The 20,550-nt window shown below is 37.9% G+C and overlaps 2 protein-coding genes across 7 annotated transcripts in view; one reads left to right on the forward strand and one right to left on the reverse strand.

The window, feature by feature from the left end:
* The window catches only part of LOC110840835 (tubulin-specific chaperone D-like), a 70,618-nt gene that overhangs the window by 32,408 nt on the left and 17,660 nt on the right, over positions 1 to 20,550 (reverse strand). For 4 of the 6 annotated variants that reach the window (XR_015537711.1, XR_015537696.1, XR_015537689.1 and 1 more), the window contains exons 4-5: positions 7,815 to 7,904; positions 2,563 to 2,791 (exon numbers count right to left, since the gene is read on the reverse strand). Coding sequence is in view for 1 of the 6 variants with exons in the window: in XM_087358196.1 (XP_087214322.1) it covers positions 7,815 to 7,904 (90 nt within the window). In the remaining 5 variants the exon portion in view is untranslated. Of the gene's footprint in view, positions 1 to 2,562; positions 2,792 to 7,814; positions 7,905 to 17,083; positions 19,001 to 19,475; positions 19,744 to 20,550 lie in introns of those variants that run through there. The other 2 variants (XR_015537741.1, XM_087358196.1) reach the window with 2 other exon arrangements.
* LOC147875179 (uncharacterized) lies at positions 12,330 to 15,254 on the forward strand. The gene is made up of 3 exons (XM_087358160.1): positions 12,330 to 12,902; positions 13,565 to 14,138; positions 15,162 to 15,254. Exons 1-3 carry the CDS (start codon positions 12,423 to 12,425, stop codon positions 15,230 to 15,232), a joined length of 1,125 nt encoding a protein of 374 aa, XP_087214286.1. The 5' UTR covers positions 12,330 to 12,422; the 3' UTR covers positions 15,233 to 15,254.

Consider the following 20,550-nt stretch of genomic DNA (forward strand, 5'->3'; position numbering starts at 1 on the left):
TAATGCATGAACACATTTTAATGAATTATACATAAATAACTGATATTGCTGTTGATGCTTGTCTTCTGGGTGAAACGTGTTGGCGCAACAAATTGACGTGTAAGTACATTTCAGAGAGAAACATACTGTCTCCATCATCAGGGCCATGACGACCTCAAATCTCATGAACTAAAATTGTTTCTACACCATTTACAATATACGCTTCAAGAGAGATTGTAAACAGTGTACTTTTGCACGAAAAAATTAAGGATGATCTCTGAAAAGGCAGATCTTTACAGATAAGGCAGTTTTCCATGAGAGCGGTAGGACCAATAGGCATAACACAGTTGTGTGGGTTACAGAAAGCCCACACTCCACTCTCTTGGGACTTTTCTTCTGGTCTGAGGAAACAGTTCATTCATTTGCATACGAGTTTCTGTTTGAACAGCAACAGATAATAACAACTCATACACTAAAAAGAAACACATTCAGGAACTTGTATAAATGGACAGAAAAAAAAGCTCATCTGAAAGGAAGGTTTACCACAGTTTCATCTTTTTTTTTATTGAAGTTCCTGATTGTATATGAACCTCATCTGATACCACGCAAATGGAATCTTTTTCACTTTGAACATCAACATCATTTTCCACTTTGATTATACCCATTTTCTGCTGTAAAATTAAAAATAAATTATAGAATTGTGGAAATCGAGGGAAAGAGTTGTACTCTAAATAATGCAAGTGAGCAATATTGCTGTAACATGACGTTCATGCATACCTGTCATTACAGCTAAACCTAATAAAATATACGTAATTTTAATTCACACAGTGTATGGTATGTCCAGTATTCAATACAGATTTCATTCATAGTATATGTTGAAGGATATATCTGAAGTGAAGGGCACACATAATGAATTTCACCCAGGTATCCTCCTGATTTACATATCTCAAGAACCAAACAATATTGTGTAAATACTTATTTTTTTTATTTAGTGTTCTGTCTGGCGACCGGTCCATATGAACAGGATCCTTCCATCCTTTTCTCGGACTGGGACCTGTTCATATACGTTCTTGGCAGATGATCCAGAAGTGGTTTGCCATTGCCTTCTTTTGTGTGTGAATGGAGTAATTGAAACCGGGGAAGCCCCCGGAGGAAACCTCCGTGTTGCCTAGACCACGGCCTTGACCAACACAAGTTATAAATTCGGGCACCGCCGGGAATCGAACCCAAGGCCCCAGGATTACAAGGCCAGCGTTCTAACGCTAGACCACCGTGGCGGTCTGTAAATACTACAAAGAATAAATAAAAAAAAAATGGAATTTTATGAAACTGAGATTAAATGTAATAGGCATATGCATTCCCAATAACCAGTCAAAATTACTTATGTTCTTCCCTTTGGATGGTAAACCAGGTTTCACACCCACACAAAATATTAAGAAAAGACATTGTTGTTACATATCCCAAAATTTGCTGATACGTATACTGCACCTACATAGAACATGTAAGAGGTTAGAGTATTCTGATCAATTAGCAGTGCTTCCTAGGCGGGACATTCAGCAAGCATTAATAAGCAAGCTGCGTACACTAGTGACCAGTGTGTGATTTGTATGAAACAGTTTGTTTTATCAAACTGGAAGTGTTGTATGATGTAGCGCGAGTTTAGAGTGAGACTGCAGAGAAAGACCTAAGAGATCAACTATTTAAATGTGTGTGAAAATGATTTAACATACAAGTTCTGGGTTGGCAGAAAGATGTTTGTGAGGATACCAGAAAACACTGCATGTATACAGACAGCACTAATGCATAGCCAATGGAAATCTGTAAAATGACTGCCACAAGAGCTTGCTTTAAAGGTTTAAAACAATCATCCATTTTAACCACAATAAGAAATTACTTAAAAATGTTTGCTTATAAAATTCAGATCCAACAAGTAGTGATGGATGTTGATGAAGTCAGCTAAGACATCTTTTTTGATTCATCTCTTTAATATTTAGAATCAGAGCAAACAGTTATTCAACACATGTTGTTCTCTGAAGCTCAGGTTCACATAAATGGAAATATCAATAAATAGAATATGCATATCAGAGGCGCTGATGATCCTCATGCTTTGCATCTGAAAAATGCAGTGTGGGAGACGCTATTTCATCAGATGGAATCTTCTCACAGATCTTCCTGGATGACATAAGTAATGCCACACGCTACTTGCAGATCTTTCAAAGCTATTTTGTTCAGACTTTTTGAGCCATGGAAAAACATTTTCGCAACAAGATAGGGCAAGACTTCATATAGCAAATGTGATTTTAGACATTTGAATGAATATTTTCATTATATGGTTAACTCTGACAAATATCCTGGATGATATGGACTTGGATAAACCTGTCCAAAGTACTCACCACAACTGAATATCTGATTTTTTCTTCAGGATTCCAGAAGGGCGGGAAAAAAATTGTTCTCAGACTGATATCACACCCACTGCGTTATCGGAATATTACATTAAGAATAAATCAGTTAATAATGAAACAAATACATACACAACCAAAATCCATGTATTTCTTCTCCATAGTTTTCCAAGTCACTACGTACCTCTATTTTCTGAAGAAATTCAATGCAGTTTCTGATATCGAAACACAATGGCATCAGATGCCGCCTCGAAAAGGATGAGACGCATGCGTGGCAACAAGTCATATTCTCTGAGGTCGTAAACCAGGATGGCCAACGAGAGAAAACCAATTCATTATGCAGGTAATTATGTGACGTTTACAGATGTTTCTTGTGTCATGGAATAAGCCTATACAGCCAATTGAATGAATTCCTGTAAAATTAGAAGGAAAAAATTTATATCAAAATTCGAGAAAATGAAATAAAAGTATTTCACTAGTGCCAAAAGCAATGAAAAAATGCTATTCCATTGCTTAAAACATAACAAAAATTGTATTTGAAAAATATAATAACAATTAAAATACGGAAATGTCTCTAGAATATGATCTGCTTACACCAGAAAGTGAACGAATTCAATTTCTTACGTAAAAAATACATCTAATTATTTCTTCACATTAGGAAGAGAAGTTATGGTTCGCAGTAAAGTTACACAAAAATGGGGAATCGCAAATAATGATGATCACACTGTACTGATATATATTGTTCCAGTGAATGGTCGGTGAATTGAATGTGTGAAAAGTTATGAACAAGAAGAACCATAAAGGTGTTAAATTACATACAACATACCCTTCCACAGTTGTTAGGAATTTTGACACACTCTTTGAAAACCTGAACGTCGCAAGCATGGACAACTCTCGAAGAAGATAACTTGGTTTATTAGCCTTCTGGGTCATCTTCATGAGCGACGTTATGTTGTACTCACTGATTTAATGAGTATAACCTCACTTTGAGGCTTGATGCAGTCAAAATTAACTCGCCTTACAAACCGATATTTATCAACCCTGTATCAGTACAAAGAGCTTCGGCCCAAATATTAAACTGCTTTTAAAAATACATTTCCCCGTTGAACTTTTTTTAATAACATATTTCTTCACTATGCAATGTCTATCGGTAATCTATCTAGATGCAAAATACATCCGAGCAGTGTGTAATTTTTTTCGCTACATGAACAGGTTACATGCATGCACATTTATTTATTGCAATCGTATTTTGGTGATCATTACAGTAACGGCCACTTTGTAGTACGGATGAATGTGCGCGGCTTGTAATTAGTAATGGTAAAAATTATAAACTTAGCACTTAAGGGACCCATTCTTGAGCTCGCCGCGGGCCCCAACATCTCCATTCCGCTCTGTCGCGTGTTCTGGTCGTCCTTCGTATGATGGTTTGTTTGTCATCAGTCTTCCGACTGGTTTGATGCGGTCCTCCATTGTCTCCTATCTTGCGCAAATCTCTTCATTTTCACATTTTTTTACATCCTCAAAAACTGCGTCACATATTCCAATCTTTGTCTCCCCCTACAATCTTTCCTTCCATTACCAAATTAACCGATCCTGGGTGCCTCGGAATGTGTCCCACAATCCTATCTCTTCTTCTCGTTAGATTTTTCCATATACTACTTCCTTCACCTATCCTGTCAAAGTCCAGCTCATTTCGAACTTTATCAGTCCACTTAATTTTCAACATCCTTCTGTAGCACCACATTTCAAATGCTTCTATCCTTCTTCTTTCTGGCTTTCCCATCGACCATGTTTCGCATCTGTATAGGGCTGTGCTCCAAACATATAACTTCAGAAAAATCTTTCCTAATCCCAGGTCAATATTTGACATTAGTAGACTTCTGTATTTGAAGAAGGCTCTTTTTGCTTGTGCTAATCTGCTTTTAATGTCTTCCTTCCTTCGTCCATCTTTTGTGATTTTGCTTCCTAAGTAACAGAATTCCTTCACTACTCCTTCCACTGTGTCTTTCCTAATTTTGATATTTAATGGATCATTATTATCATTCCTGCTGCTCCTCATAACTTTTGTTTATCCTTAAGCCGAATTGCTCACCGAGTAATCTATTCATACCATTCAATAATTTCTCTACATCTCTTTCAGCCATAAGGGCAATGTAATCAGCGAACCTTAACATTGCTATCCTCCCCCCTTTATTCCTATCCTAAACTTTTCTTTCACATCCTTCTTTGCTTCTTCAACATTCAAGTTAAACAGCAGGGGTGATAGGCTGCATTCTTGTCTTACTCCCTTTTTAATAAATGCCTTTCCTTTCTCGATTCTCCGCTTTTATTATGGCCACCTGATGCTTATAAATATTGTAAATAACTCGTCTATCTTTATACTTCAGCCCTACCTTCAAGATTTCAAGCATCTTATTCCAATTTACATTGTCAAAAGCCTTCTCCAAGTCTACAAATGTTATAATTGTGTCTTTATTTTTCTTAATCCGTTCTTCTATTATTAAACCTAAAGCCAGAATTGCCTCTCGAGTACCCGTACTTTTTCTAAAACCAAACTGATCCTCAACTAGTGCCTCTTCAACTTTCCTTTCTATTCTTCTGCATATTATTCTAGTTAATAATTTTCATGCATGAGATATCAAGCTGATTGTGCGGTAGTTCTCACATTGGTCTGCTCTCGCTTTTTTGGGAACTGCGAAGATAATGCTCTTTAGGAAGTCTGATGGCATTTCTCCAGACTCATAAATTTTGGACACCAGATTGAATAACCTTCTAGTTCCTTCATCCCCATAGATTGCAATAATTCTGAAGGTATCGCATCTACTCCCACTGCCTTGTTTGAGCTTAAGTCTTTCAGAGCTCCGTCAAATTCACATCGTAGTACTGGATCCCCTATTTCCTCCATATCAACCTCCTTCACTTCCTCAATCAGACTGTTGGACAATGTTTCCCCCTGACACAGGCCTTCAATGTGTTCTTTCCATCTATCTGCTCTTTCTTCTGTGCTTAACAGTGGTTTTCCATCCGCACTTCTGACGTTAACACACATACTATTCATTTCTCTGAAAGTCTGTTTGATCTTCCTGTATGCTACATCAATTTTACCTAAAACATTTCTTTCTCAACTTCGTCACACTTCTCTCTCAGCCATTTTTCTTTTGCTGCTTTGCACTTCCTGTTGATTTCATTTCTAAACAACCTGTACTGCTTTCTTCCTTCTTCATCTCGTGCAGTTTTGTATTTTCTTCTTTCATCCATACATTTTAGTATTTCGTCAGATACTCATGGTGTTTTCATCCTCCTTTCTTTCTACCCATAATTTCTTCGCCCTATTTCCTTTTTTAGTATGCTCCATTCTTCTTCCATCGAATTACCTTCACTGATTTTTTTTTTAACCCTGAGCCAACAGCCTCTGAGAACTTCAACTTCACTCCATTATCTTTTAATCTGTCAATGTCCCATCTGTTTGCACCATGTCTTTTATTTATTCTTTTGAATTTCAGCCTACACTTCATCATCACTAAATTATCTGAGTCAATGTCTGCCGCTGGGCATGCTCTGCAATCCAAGATTTGATTTCTTAATCTCTGCCTAACCATAATATGATCCAGCTGGTACCTTCCTGTATCCCCCAGTCTTGTCATTGTATATATTCTTCTCTTGTCATTTTTAAAAAGTGTGTTTGATACAACTAGTTGATATTTTTCACAAAATTCCAAAAGCCTACTTCTTTTCTCATTCCTTTCCCCTAGACCATATTCTCCGGTAATATTGCCTTAATTTCCTTCTCCTACTATGGCATTCCAGTCTCCCATGATTATCAAATTTTCACCATCTTTTACATACTTAATTTCTCATATATTTTCTATATTTCATCTTCTTCTGCTTGTGTAAACCTGTAATATGGTTGTTGGTTTTGTTTCAATTCTGATAATAATAACTCTATCATTGTATTGCTCATAGTAACTGATAGCTCAGTCAGTATAGTGACTAGCTACGGGCTGGACGACCGGGGTTCGATCCCCGACGGGGGCAGAGGATTTTTCCTCTAGCCTCTGCGTCCAGACCGGCTCTGGGGCCCATCCAGCCTCCTCTACAATGGGTACCGGGGTCCTTTCCCGGGGGTAAAGCCGGCCGGGGCGTGATGCTGACCACTCACCCCATCTAGTGCCGAGGTCAAGGAAGAGAGGAGCTATACCTCCTCTCACCCCAAACGCCTACATGGCGTATAGTGGGACAAACTTTACTTTACTTTTTTAACTGACTCTATTACCTAATTTTTTGTTCATTAAAATTCCCACTCCTGTAACACCATTCCCTGAGGATGTTTATTACACTATAGTCCCCTGACCAGAAATCTTGTTCGTCTTTCCATTTTACCTCACTTATCCCCACTAAATCCAATTTCAACTTATTCATTTCTTTCTTCAAATTTTCCAGTTTCCCAGCCCTATTCAAACTCCTAACCTTCCACTCTCTGAATCGGAGAATGTTAGTTTTATCCATTTTACTTCTTTCCCTTTTTATGGCCTCCACATCCACATCAGTTTACTTGGCATCTTCATGCCAAAGCAGTGACAATGGCTAAACTAATTATGGCTTGGTTTACGTAATGAGACAGTAAAGCACATATTCAATGGTCACAAAAAATTTTGTTGCGGGGGTTTATTCCATAGTTACATGTACACATCACTAATAAAGTGTACACAATAAAGAAATTACATTTTGTATGTTCTGGACAGAAATACTGAGCAGAGTATCACATTAACGATCCTCCCTCCTGGCCCACTTTATATATGAAGTCAAGATAACCTCTTAAATATTTTATTCAAACAAAGCTGTGCCAAAACGACAGAGCAAAGGGGAATATTTGGGTCTACAGAAACAAAGTCAAAAACAAAGCACAAAATGTTATGATACAATTTCCTTCTTCATTGAAAGTCTCCATGGCTGCAAATTTGTCTCCTGATAATAGTTTAATATTACATACGCAATGTTATCTTCCCATATGGAAAGAATTCATGATGCTTAACAGAAATGACAACACTGTTCTAATATATCAGTACAACTTATATCAAGACACAAAAGAAATAAAAGATAATCTTAAAACATTCATAGTTCCCTGTGAATTGTATAGCAGGCAGTATTTTGAATACAAAGCCCACAAATTATACAAGATTTATGGGCCATATTTGTCTAAAATATTTCTCAGTTTGGTCAATGTTTAATTTCACATGTTTTAAAACTGATCCAACAGAAGTTAAAATGGTAATTCATAAACACTGAGCAACAGATTTCAGTCCCCTGGCATCATTTTGCAAAGGACACTTCAAAATCCATTCACCAGAGTGAAATTGCTTCATGTGGAGATGACAAGAGAAACACAATAGGTAATCCCACATATTTCTTAAAGGTTAATTGTAATGTACAACTCACCTTATGTTCAGACTTTATTAATGGAAGTTTTGTTAGATGATCCTCCTCTTTTTGTGTATCAGCAAAATCCTCAATTTTTATATTCATCATCTGCGAAAGAAGACGTTACACATGTCTCATTCTATGAACCAGGTACAACTTTCAGTAAAATGAAGTTATGCAAAACCTCCATACCTGATGCTGATAATGACCACGTTTTGTCCACTTACAATTTCCATGTAAAATGTAATCATAACGCAATAAGACATGATTGCAAAATAAAGGGCTAGAGCAAGGATCGATAACCTTTCTTGGGTGATGGGTAAATTGGAGGAGCTGATAATTATAGCGAATATCATAAAAGAGCGTCTATATATATCTGGACTGAAAGAATTAGATTACAACTGTGGTAGTGCATGTGCTGTACGAACAGCCTAAAGAACAACTTAACAAATTTAACATGTAAAATCGAATGTTTCATTTCTTCACTGAACTAAGTCTGCTGAACAGACTAGTTCTCAGGCAGTCAAGAAATTAGCCGCATACACAGAACACAAAGGTTTACAGAGTGAGTTCAAAGAGCCTGCCACTGGTTGCTATCCTTAGCCACAAGGATCCAGTCCTTGTGATTATATCCTACTTATTTAAGAACTATTTTAATATTATCCTCCCGTCTATGTCTTCATCCACCAAGGGGTCTTATCTATTCTGGTTTTCAAACTGAATTCTTGTATTCATTTCTAATGTTTACATTCCCCACACATCCTCCTTGATTTGATAACCATGATAATTAATATTGATGAAGACAAATGATTAAGAAGCTCCACATTAAGGATCTTCTCCAGTCCCCATTATTTACTTCAGTGTTCCAAATATTGTGCTCTGTACCCAACTGTCAAAAAACATCAACGAATATTCTTCCCTTAACTCTTCACAGCGGACGTCGTCTAAATATCATTAAATAATTCAGTCAATACCTGCCTCAAAGGAAACACCACACATTCGCATTACAAGATCAATTAACTAACACATACTGGAAGCCACCTCTAGTAAGTATCACTGTACATCAAACATGTCGTCATTCTACAGAGCACAAAACAGCGACAATTGCCTGTTCCATCAAGCAACAAAAATATCCATCATAAAATTAAGAAATTAAATTCCACTTGGCAAATAACCAAAAAAAAAGTTTTCATAATACAAATTAATGTGGAATAAATTTAACAACAGTAAACACTTAACATCAACATAAAAACAACATAATAGCACAAATAAACAAACAAAGGGCATAAGGAGAAATGGACCACATTTGTATACACAAGCAACCAAACATGGCATATTACAAAATTAAAAAAGATCTGAAAAAATAGCTTTCCAAAAAACTGATATCTTTAAAAAAACACCAAATACCTAAATCACAAACAAAATTGATGATGGAGGTGCAAGTATATAAATACACATTATTGTCCTTAAAAGGGAATAGGTCAGATCATAACCTCACTTGAAATTTTTATCATTTACAGAACATGTGCCATCTATTAATAATCGCACAAAAAAATGAGCTGCCAAAAAACTGTACAAGGGTGCACAAAATGTGTCCAAAATTGAAATGTTCAGTTCAAATTTATACCACCATTCACACACATGACAGCAACACTGTGGCATTTCCTCGTGGATTCCAATGAAGTTTGTGGACCAGATGCTGGTAAGACTGTGAATGACTTCAGAAGTGTCTGCGCACAGGCTCATATATATCAGAAATCAAACAGAGCTCACAAAATGCATTTCATAAAACTATCTACAAATCTGTGCACTATAAATATGTGTGATTTATCAAGTCTTTCACAGTCTTACAAGTGCCTTTTGACTTGACCACCTGGACCATTCCCTTGTACATTTAGAATCACAGCCTTGAAAACTTGCTTTGGTCTCTGGAGTATCAGCGTGCATATTCTATCCCTAAATATCGTTTCAAGATTAAACTACCTAATTCTAGGCATAACGGCCAAAGGAATATGGGAGCCTAAAATGTCAAATTTCGGAAACTGGTAAAGTAGATCATAATGCTACTTCACTTTATTGATAGAGCTACCAAAACCGGTTGAACTTCAATTCCCGATAGATGGCAAAAAGAGCATGAACGCTCCTCTGCTCATAGTAACAACATTACTACATAGAGGGCATCCGCTATCGTTCAAATATATTCATTTTAATTCTTCTTGAGTCTGGTAAATATAGTTTTACGCATTAGTTTTAAGAACTACCTGTCCCTCTGATCCAGAAACCAAATCAGCCAACATATCTTCATTAAATCTGGCGTGAACAGAGTGCACTGCAAGCCGTTTTAAGGAGTAATTAGATTTGTGTCAGCCCAGCGGAATTCGGCATACTAATTCACATAGAATTCACAATTTTATTTATTAAAATTGCCAAAAAAAGAGATTCTGGAACGAACTGTGGATTAATATAAGACACAAAATACAAGTATAAAATTGTTAAGTACAAATTGTAGGAATATATGAAAAATATAATTCTCACGTATCATATTAGCCAACATACAAAAATGATAATATCGCATGCATCACGTTAAAGAGCAAATGAGCATAAGAACAAGTCATTTGTCTCTTATCTTTGAGTGCGCTTAGTCCAGCTTAGGTCGTTGTAAATATTCCGTCCCAGTCAGAGGACACGCACAAAACGTCGGAATAATTTCTTATTCTCACAATCAGGAAATGTTAGCCCCACGTCCAACCCGCAGAATCACCCCTTGTCGGATATCCGCGAATGCTTTTTCGAAACACTCCGTATCTGGCGGCCATAGTCTATCGTGATCCTGGTTTTGTGTGGACTACGGGGCGAAGTTAACCAAGCGATTTTCAGTTCGAAACTTGTACAACGACTCAATCCCCACCTTGTCGAAGGCAAATTCCTTAGCAGTTCCTAAAATCCATTTACACATTCACTCTGTCCCATTCACAATTCATAACAAACTTAACATCCGCCATTTGAAGCCGCCTGTGAGATTATTGAAACTCTGTGGCACCATAAACTAAAAAAAAAAAAGATCCAATTCCTGCCCCCTCTTAAAACATGAACAAAATATCGGTTTCATCCAATCGCAGTAAACTAACATGTTGGCACCGCCTAACCCCAGCTTCCTGGTTCTTCTCAGTTACTTTATCATTCATAACCATCCTGACATATTTAAATAATGGATACCCAACATTATCAGTTGATGGAATGTTGAAGGAACAAGAATAAACACTACCTTATAAGTCATGGTGAACGCCTTCTAACAGGTTTACCCATCAAACTACGTGTATCTCAGCAGTCGTGGCCAATGTCCGCAAACACCTGAAAACAGCCATGTTACCACAAAAAGGTTTTCTGATATTTGGGTAACCCTACAAATTGCACAGCACTTTACTTTTGAGACATCTGGTGGCATCCGTGTTATTCGACAGTAATACAGAATGAAGCTAGTTTTGTGCTTCCAAATAATAAAATTATTTACGTACAAGGACTTATCAATGGATTTAATGCTCGTGTGCTATTCCGAGTTACTGAAAATGGGTTGTTAAATAAACTGTGAATAAATAAAAAAAATTAAGGTCTAATATAACCACACAAAATCTGCAGATTAATTTGGAGACACCCGGTAGCTTATAGGCCTCATCATTAAACGTGCGTCGTTTAATAAGCCCGTAAAAATATCCCAGAAACCAACATCCTAACAGAGACTCGAACCGAGGACTGTGTATTCGTGTCTGTGACCTTAGACCCTGTAATTTCCTCTCCGAAGAGAAAGAATTTTGCCTTGGCGTCGTTCTTTTTTCCCGGTTGCGTTCCCGTCAACAGAAACCATCCTTGTCGGGACTCGAACTCAGTGTCGAGGCCTTCGTTTCCGAAATCTCCTCTTCGAAGCAAAAAACTCTGATCCCTTCTTCTGTCTCGCTTGGTTTCGGAGCCAAATGAACCGCTCTTGAAGGAAATCGAACTCAGGACACTTCTTCCAGAGTCCTTACCTTCCTGCGTTCTCTTATTTGTCAAAATGAATAATCGGGATTCGAAGGAAGGAAACATTTTCCCTGTCGCAGGGGCGATGGGCTCCACAGCGCCCGGGCCCCTCAAAAATCGTCTTTAAAATTAAACGAGTATAAAAAACACGACGTTATTTTTAAACAAATTGCAAAATTTACTTCAGGTATCTTCTCATTAATTTCAAATTAATTTTCCTTTAACATAGAAAATATTTAATATTAATTTTTGATTTATTACAAATTATAACTTGGAGTAATTCAATTTGTAATTCTGTAACTACAAAGAATGTGTTAATTTGTTCTTATAAAACACGAACACGTGCAACAATCTCGGCTTGCATGCCATAAGGTTCATTTCTCAGTCCTTATGCACGCTTGAATGAACCGTATTGCACTCCCTCTACTGACTGTTGCGTCATAGGTTACGTCTGCTTTGTTGTGGTGGTATAAATAGCAGGCAACAATCGGCTTTCGTCACTCTGGTTCGAATTGTGCTGCGAAGAGGTTTTGGATAAAGTGCTTCGAGAACGAGATACCTTTGTGTTGCCTTAGTTAGCATAAAACTTTCGGAATAACTCAAGAACCTGACATGTCGACCGACAGTACGCAAGCAGATCACCAGGCTGGCTCTGGGACGAAAAGGAAATTTCTCGAAGAAATGAACTCAACGCGCGCGAAGAAGTCGAAGAACGAAGATTGTGTGTGCACAGAAAACTGCGGCCTTCCGACCACAATCGAAGTTTCGACTTCAAATGGGCAAACTGTTCCTTTGGCCACTGCCGATTTGCAATGGGCGACGACAAAGGAAATTGACTTGAACGAGGCTTGTACTCTCGGAAATGAAAATGGTGGAACTGAATTTACTCTTCTGGATATGGACAGTTTTTCCAAGCAATATTCTGATTCTCGCACGGATTCCAATGTAGACTTTTTTGAATCCATTGCACCAACGGAACATCCAGTGGCAGAATTTCAATACGAAAATGACACCGGCGACTTCGGTGATGATATTCTTTCGTGGCTTCTAAATATTAAACCCGACACGGTCCAAATTACATCTTCTGCTGAGGTAATTTGATCCTACCATGTAGTTCTTTTATTATTTTATTAGGCTGAATTTCTTTTTACTTTTCGTTGCAAAATTCTAACTTGTTGTTGTGTTTGGAGGGTAATACTGGGATGTTTACTTCTAGTTCATGGCATATACCTACTGTTTACGACAAAGACGTCCGAGGACCTTCGGTTCACATGAGTCTTGTGATTTTACACCAGGGCAATAAACTGGCGTGAATTGGTTGTAGTCCCAAGTGTCATACTTCAACATTTATGGCGGAAATATGTAGAAAGTTAGTTAGACTTTATGGTTCATTGTCACTCAGGCAGATAATGTTGCTGGACCTTACGCGTTAAATAGGTTGAGAGAGGACTCTTCAACAAACTTTCGAGGTAGCCGCACGCAAACCCAATACAGTTCTGAGATCATCGTCTTGTTGCTAAAGCCAAGTATTATCATCTGCACATCTGTATTTATTCTTAAATAATTAAATTGTGTATAAATAAAGTATTATATTCAGCGATAAAGGAAGCTTCTAGTTGTCGGGAGTTACATACCGTTAACACCCCTGAAGAGAGTCAGGTGATTACCAAGGAGCGAAGCTCCTATTACTGAGCGGCTATAAACTCAGGCACTTTTCTTGTGGAAAATTTACTCTGTTCATTCTATCTTCACAGAGGACTTCGACGAAGAAACTGGTGAACACCGAAACGTCCGTAGACATGTCGACATTCAGTATGCAAGCAGATCGCCAGGCTGGCACTGGGACGAAAAGGAAATTTCTCGAAGAAATGAACTCAACGCGCGCGAAGAAGTCGAAGAACGAAGATTGTGTGTGCACAGAAAACTGCGGCCTTCCGACCACAATCGAAGTTTCGACTTCAAATGGGCAAACTGTTCCTTTGGCCACTGCCGATTTGCAATGGGCGACGACACATGAAATTGACTTGAACGAGGCTTGTACTCTCGGAAATGAAAATGGTGGAACTGAATTTACTCTTCTGGATATGGACAGTTTTTCCAAGCAATATTCTGATACTCGCACGGATTCCAATGTAGACTTTTTTGAATCCATTGCACCAACGGAACATCCAGTGGCAGAATTTCAATACGAAAATGACACCGGCGACTTCGGTGATGATATTCTTTCGTGGCTTCTAAATATTAAACCCGACTCATCGTCTAACGCAGATGAAGTCGAGGGCGGCCACAAAACCGGAGGAGGAAAGGATGAAGAAATCGCGTGCTCTGGTATGTAGAGTGCCCTTTGTTCTTTGCGTTCTGAATCAGATTTTCTCCTTTGTTCAAATGAGATTTTCCTACATTTCCCGGTTTTACGTGGGCCTAATAATTACCGCGAGGTCCAGCTCATAACTTCATTACATTTTTCTGCAAATCCATTAAGCAAAGACAGAAACAGCATTAATATTAGTTATTAATAATATATAACGGAAGAGATTGAACACGTGTTTATGTATGAAATAAATTATTTTATTCTTATCGTAAAATACTAAGGCTTTCGTGTGACCAAAAACTTTCCGACTGGAAGTGAACAAACGTTACTTCGTAGAGGGTTGGTATTCCTTCCACTTACTCCGGAGGGTCCGTGTTCCAATCTCGACCGGGTATTTGTTAGAAAACCCCGCCATTTATTCCCGTGTCTGATTACCGTAACTTCTTCACTTCTGCTGGTACACAGGCATGCATGGTTGGTGTTGCTTATTTAACGACGCTGTCAGTAGCTCAGAACAGTGATGCGCAACCTGTGTGCCGCGAAATTTCCACCTCATTTTATAATTGTAACCATTTATTGCCACTCTGTGTACTTTTCTGCGATCTACATTATATGATATGAAAAATTATATTTAAGTTTAGTTAATACATTTTGGATCAAACGGTAGTAAATATTATATTCGAATTTATTTAAAATAATAAAGCATTTGACCTCCCTCCGACTCGTAAATTCGGTGCAGTTCAAAATCACACGACATAAAAGTTACAACACCTGGTGAGGTTATGACACGTAGATGAAACAGAGGGTCAAACAGAGGTCACCCCAAAAACTGCTGAATCAGGTTGAAGTCTGTAATTTACATAAAAGTCCACGTAACTAGAATAAGTCCAGTGTCTTTCACCTTGAGTTTCGTCACAAATTCCTTCAAAATCTGCATCCGTAGAGATCGCCTAACGCGAGATATTAGCTGCATCAGTTTCCATACTTGTTACACATAATTCCAGTTCCTGTTCTTATCCAAATGTTTATTTCTTTTCCAGATTCCAGAAATGGACAATATGCAGCTTGCAACTACTTTGGGAGATATCATGACAATTCCAATTTAGAATAATTAAGAACTTAATAGTTAAATTGTTTTTAGAAAATTAGTTAGTTTTTTTTTAAATAGTCAAATTATTTATTTTTTATATAGTTTATAATTAAATATTTAAGAATATTAAATAAAAAACATGTTCATAAACTTTCCTCTTGTTATTTTGGCAAAGTAATATTCCTTCGGAGGGGAAGTAAAGCCATTTCTCATTCAAGTCTCTCCTGATTCCTACTAGATGGCTCTAGCAGACAAAAATAGGGACAGAGTAGAAATTGTGCGGAGGCAGGGGCTGGTCACTCACTACACACAAACGCACACTTCGAAAAGACCAGGAAGACAGAATATTTTAACTTGGGTATCAGAATACACGAGTATGTGCACTGAATCCTTTAGCAATAATATTCTGGTCTGGGGGAACATTTTTTATTTCAACATTCTCAAGATAACAAATGATCGCTGCTACTTACGCTACATGACTGAAACTTCGGACTCTGAATACATGTTCTTGTAGAAGATTCTAAACAACCCAGAAGGCTCAAAATTGTAATCACTTTTCACTTCTGTACGACACGCTTAATTTGGCCGACAGTTTAACAACGCACCCCTCCGCATTTGTCTTATTACCAGTCAACTTTCGTTCTATGTAGGATTTAGGTGGTGATGATGCAAGCAATTTTTACTTTTTATTTTATCATACAAGTATGAAAACCTAGCTCAGTGTTCTGCCAACTTCTCACTGGAGTCGGCTTGCGTGTGTATAAATAAAAACAATTAGTCCTCTTTAATGACCGTAATAAAAAATGATTATCTGGCTTGCCACTATGAAACACCAAGATCTAAAATCACAACACTAATAAATATTTCACTTACATTTACAGTATCATCATGGTACTACAGGCTAATTATTCCGTGCTGACATTAAGGACACAAGTTATTTGAATACGAAAAATCAAATTAACACGCTCTGGCATTGCATAATTTCTGCATAATAGTCACCTCATTTAAAAGACGCATCCAATGTTTGATAGACGTCTGTTTAACGTGTTTTATTCACGGCACTCCCAGTATCGAAGTACATATACTCATAGCTGAGTAGATAACACACAAAGCATGTCAACTTTGTTAATGGAAGTATCATTACGCAACTCTCTAACACACAAACGGAACAGACCTAGTGACACCTACAAACACAATCTGCTTTAAAAATAAACAATTCGGAGTTCTGCAGTGTAAACAGCGATTATTTACTTCAAAAACATTAACCCTTGTAATGGCTGAGTTGTCTTCTTTGATTTAGCACTGAATGTTCAAAAATATTTAGGCGACTTTAAGCTATAAAAGCTTAATATCTAATTGATGCTGATGTGGCTACAAACACTTGCACGAGAAAAATGCAAATAAAAATATTAAAAAATTGTGAATATAAGAAATGTATAAGAAAAAGAAAGGTCTTTAACATTCTTTTAAATAAAAAATGGTTGACCTCAATATCAACCGAAGAAGAAGTGAATTGTACCAAAATCACTCACAAACTGCAATTTTCGTAAACACAATTGCAGTGACGTAAGTTTACGCGTTTATAAACGGTGGAAGACCATTTGAAGTTAAGATGCGCTGAACTAAACTAATTAAAGTAAATAAAAGTAAAGCAGGAGATAAACTGGCAGCAAACGTCTGTTCAGATTCAGACGCTCTGGAGCCATGTTTATTAATTTTATCAACTAGAAAACTGATAAATGCGGACGTAAGATTAATCGCGATCTTACAAACTCGGTTTATTACAAAATACCGACGTGCCTAATTAAGAAACTCCAGTAAGAAGAGGAATTTCTGACAATTAATAATAATTAATCCGGGCAACAAATTAAACAACTTTTATGGATGCCGTGGATTAACTTCCCTGTTCATAACAGCTCCTCCCACTCACACACAACGTGGCCCAGATAAATGCAGTCCACACCCTGGCATTCTACGTCTTTTAAGATACTTTTTAATATTATCCACGCTTCTGGTACTTTACTTTAGGTCTTCCGACTAAATTTCTATACTCATTTCTCCATTTTTCCCTTGTGTACTATATTCTCCGCATGCCTCGCAAAAACCTTGTAAATAAAGCTAACTAACCAACTAACTAGCTAACTCCCTGGTAGCAGAACCCGCAGGTTCAACACCGACAATACCAAAGACCGCCACCGGCCACGATCCTGAGCCAGCTCCATCCATTAACCATCGTCACAGCCCAACTCCCGAAGATCCATCTTGATGTTACCCTCCCATCTCCTTCTTGGTCTGTCCGGTGGTCTTTTTCATAAGGATTCCTTACCATAAATCTGCATGCACACCTTTCCTACCCCCCTCCCATGCGCGCTACATGTCCAGTCAATCGGAGCCTGTTTTCAAACACTTGTAATCTACGTTCTTCCTTCAAGATAAGAGACCACGTTTCACAACCATACAAAATTACTGTTTTATATATCCTGACCTTCAGTATTTTGGGTAGTGAATACAATCGAGCGTTTTCCGATTGAATTATACTCCTAATTTCATCATGGACCTCATTTCTATTTGTTATTGTTGTTCCCATTGCATTTATAAAAATTTAACCTTCAATTAAACAATAATTGTTTGTCATTACAACATGCTTTGGCGTCAGTGACCGTCTTCAGGTAACGGGGAACTGACAGCATGACGCACTGGTGCAACGTGCTCAATACACAATGTGGAACATTTTTACTTCATTTTCACAATTATCGTTTAGAGTGGCAGTACTGTTAATTAAATAACCAGGAAATAACTTCACCACCTGGAGCGGAGTCTGCTGTTATGCACAACCTTCAGCTCCACAACAATCACAGCTTTTGGGTTTGTCGACTTTTGGTCAGTGCAGTTGTGCCCTTTCACCTTCTTATCGCATAAAACTGACAATAACATTACAACTCTGATTCAAATACATTCTCATAAAAGCCCAACTACATTTATAATAAATAAACAATTAATAATATCTCAACGTTTTCGTCATCAAAGGACTTAATACACTGAACAGATAAACAAAAATAAATATTCGACAACGTCCATCCCAGGCGTTTTCGGCTATATTTAATATTTCACACTACATTTAAATTCGCGACAAATAAATTACTGCACCCAGTGAACAAAATTATTCGTCTTGTCAACTTGGAAGTTTATTCTGATCGCTGGTTTAGTAATTGTATTTCCCAGTAAGTTAAGAAGAATTTTGTTTGGATAAACTCAGCTCACTTCCCTGTAAACATCTTCTTATCAATTCAATTCAAAGCAAACAATTACTTACCCCAGATCGCAAGCAGCTGAAACATTAATTCGTTCTTGATATGCAGACAATTAAAACAAAACACTTCAACAAACAGCGGATTCACAGAGACGGAAGGATCGAATCGCAAATTCACGTTTTCTTACATGACAATAAACAGCCAAACCACAACTGACAACAACACAACATTCGCAGGTCAGAATCCTCACAATGAAAAAGAAATTTTGGTGGGGGAGTTCACCAATAAACTGATTACAAGGTAGCAGAATGCACACTGCTACACTGAATTATTAAAACTAATATTTTCAATGCAGGTAGTAGCTCAGTGGCGAGCTCCTGTCTTCTGCTGATTGTCTCTGAAGCTGGTCCGACAGTTTGATTGTCGTTCCTTGTTGCACCTCTGACCACTTTCTCGAAGCATTACTTCGACGCAGAAGTTAACGTTGAGTAATAGAGCATTAAATCACGTGTTCCCAGCCGAACTAAAGTCCTTGTGGCTAAATAGAAAAATAATGCACATATAAACTGTGGGCATGTATGAAAAATACAATTCTCAGGTAACATATTAGCGAACATACACAAATGATAATATTGCATGCACGACACAATCCCCACCTTGTCGAAGGCAAATTCCTTAGCAGTTCCTAAAATCCATTTACACATTCACCCTGTCCCATTCACAATCCATAACAAACTTAACATCCGCCATTCGAAGCTGCCTGTGAAATTATTGAAACTCTGTGGCACCATAATCTAAAAAATAATTCCATCCAATTCCTGCCCCCTCTTAAAACACGACCAAAATATCGGTTTCATCCAATCGCAGTAAACTAGCATGTTGGCACCGGCTAACACCAGCTTCCTGGTTCTTCTCAGTTACTTTATGATTCATAACCATCCTGTCATATTTAAATAATGGATACCCAACATTATCAGTTGATGGAATGTTGAAGGAACAAGAATAAACACTACCTTATAAGTCATGGTGAACGCCTTCTAACGGGTTTAAACATCAAACTACGTGTATCTCAGCCCTCGTGGCCAGTGTCCGCAAATTCCTCAAAACAGCCAAGGAGGCCGTGGGGGTAAAAACTTCGAAGTCCTCCCTCTGTAGGCCTTATCTCCGCCTGGACCAGCAGCTTCAGGGCTCTGACGTCACCCCAGAGAACAGCCTAATTTCTCGATTTCGCACGCTTGAGGCGAAAAATCCAATCGTCGGGAGTTGGTAGTCATTCCAGTGCTTTAAAAACATTCGTGTGCATAAGAACTTGTCAATGGGGCACATTTTCATACACCTTTTATTCTTATCCACCAAACTACGTGCTTTATTCGGCCGCCGGTCGAATGCGGTAAATTATATTACCACAAAAACTTTTCCGATATTTGGGTAACCCTACAAATTGTACATCACTTTACTTTTGAGACATCTGGTGGCATCCGTGTTAGTCGACAGTAATATAGAATGAAGCTAATTTTGTGCTTCCAAATAATAAAATTATTTACGTACAAGGATTTATCAATGGATTTAATGCTCGTGTGCTACTCTGAGTTACTGAAAATGGGTTGTTAAATAAACTGTGAATAAATAAAATATCATGGTCTAATATAACCACACAAAATCTGTAGGTTAATTTGGAGACACCCGGTAGCTTATAGGCCTCATCATTAAACGTGCGTCGTTTAATAAGCCCGTAAAAATATCCCAGAAACCAACATCCTAACAGAGACTCGAACCGAGGACTGTGTATTCGTGTCTGTGGCCTTAGACCCTGTAATTTCCTCTCCGAAAAGAAAGAATTTTGCCTTGGCGTCGTTCTCTTTTCCCGGTTGCGTTCCCGTCAACAGAAACCATCCTTGTCGGGAGTCGAACTCAATGCCGAGTCCTTCGTTTCCGAAATCTCCTCTTCGAAGCAAAAAACTCTGATCCCTTCTTCTGTCTCGCTTGGTTTCGGAGCCAAAGGAAACGCCCTTGAAGGAAATCGAACTCAGGACACTTTTCCCAGAGTTCTGACTTTCCTGTGTTCTCTCACTGGTCAAAATGAATAAT

The sequence above is a fragment of the Zootermopsis nevadensis genome, unplaced genomic scaffold (assembly GCF_977971745.1).
Source record: "Zootermopsis nevadensis isolate Lab colony 2312 unplaced genomic scaffold, Znev_1.0 Znev_ptg000001l, whole genome shotgun sequence".
In the NCBI taxonomy this organism is placed as follows: Eukaryota; Metazoa; Arthropoda; class Insecta; order Blattodea; family Termopsidae; genus Zootermopsis; species Zootermopsis nevadensis.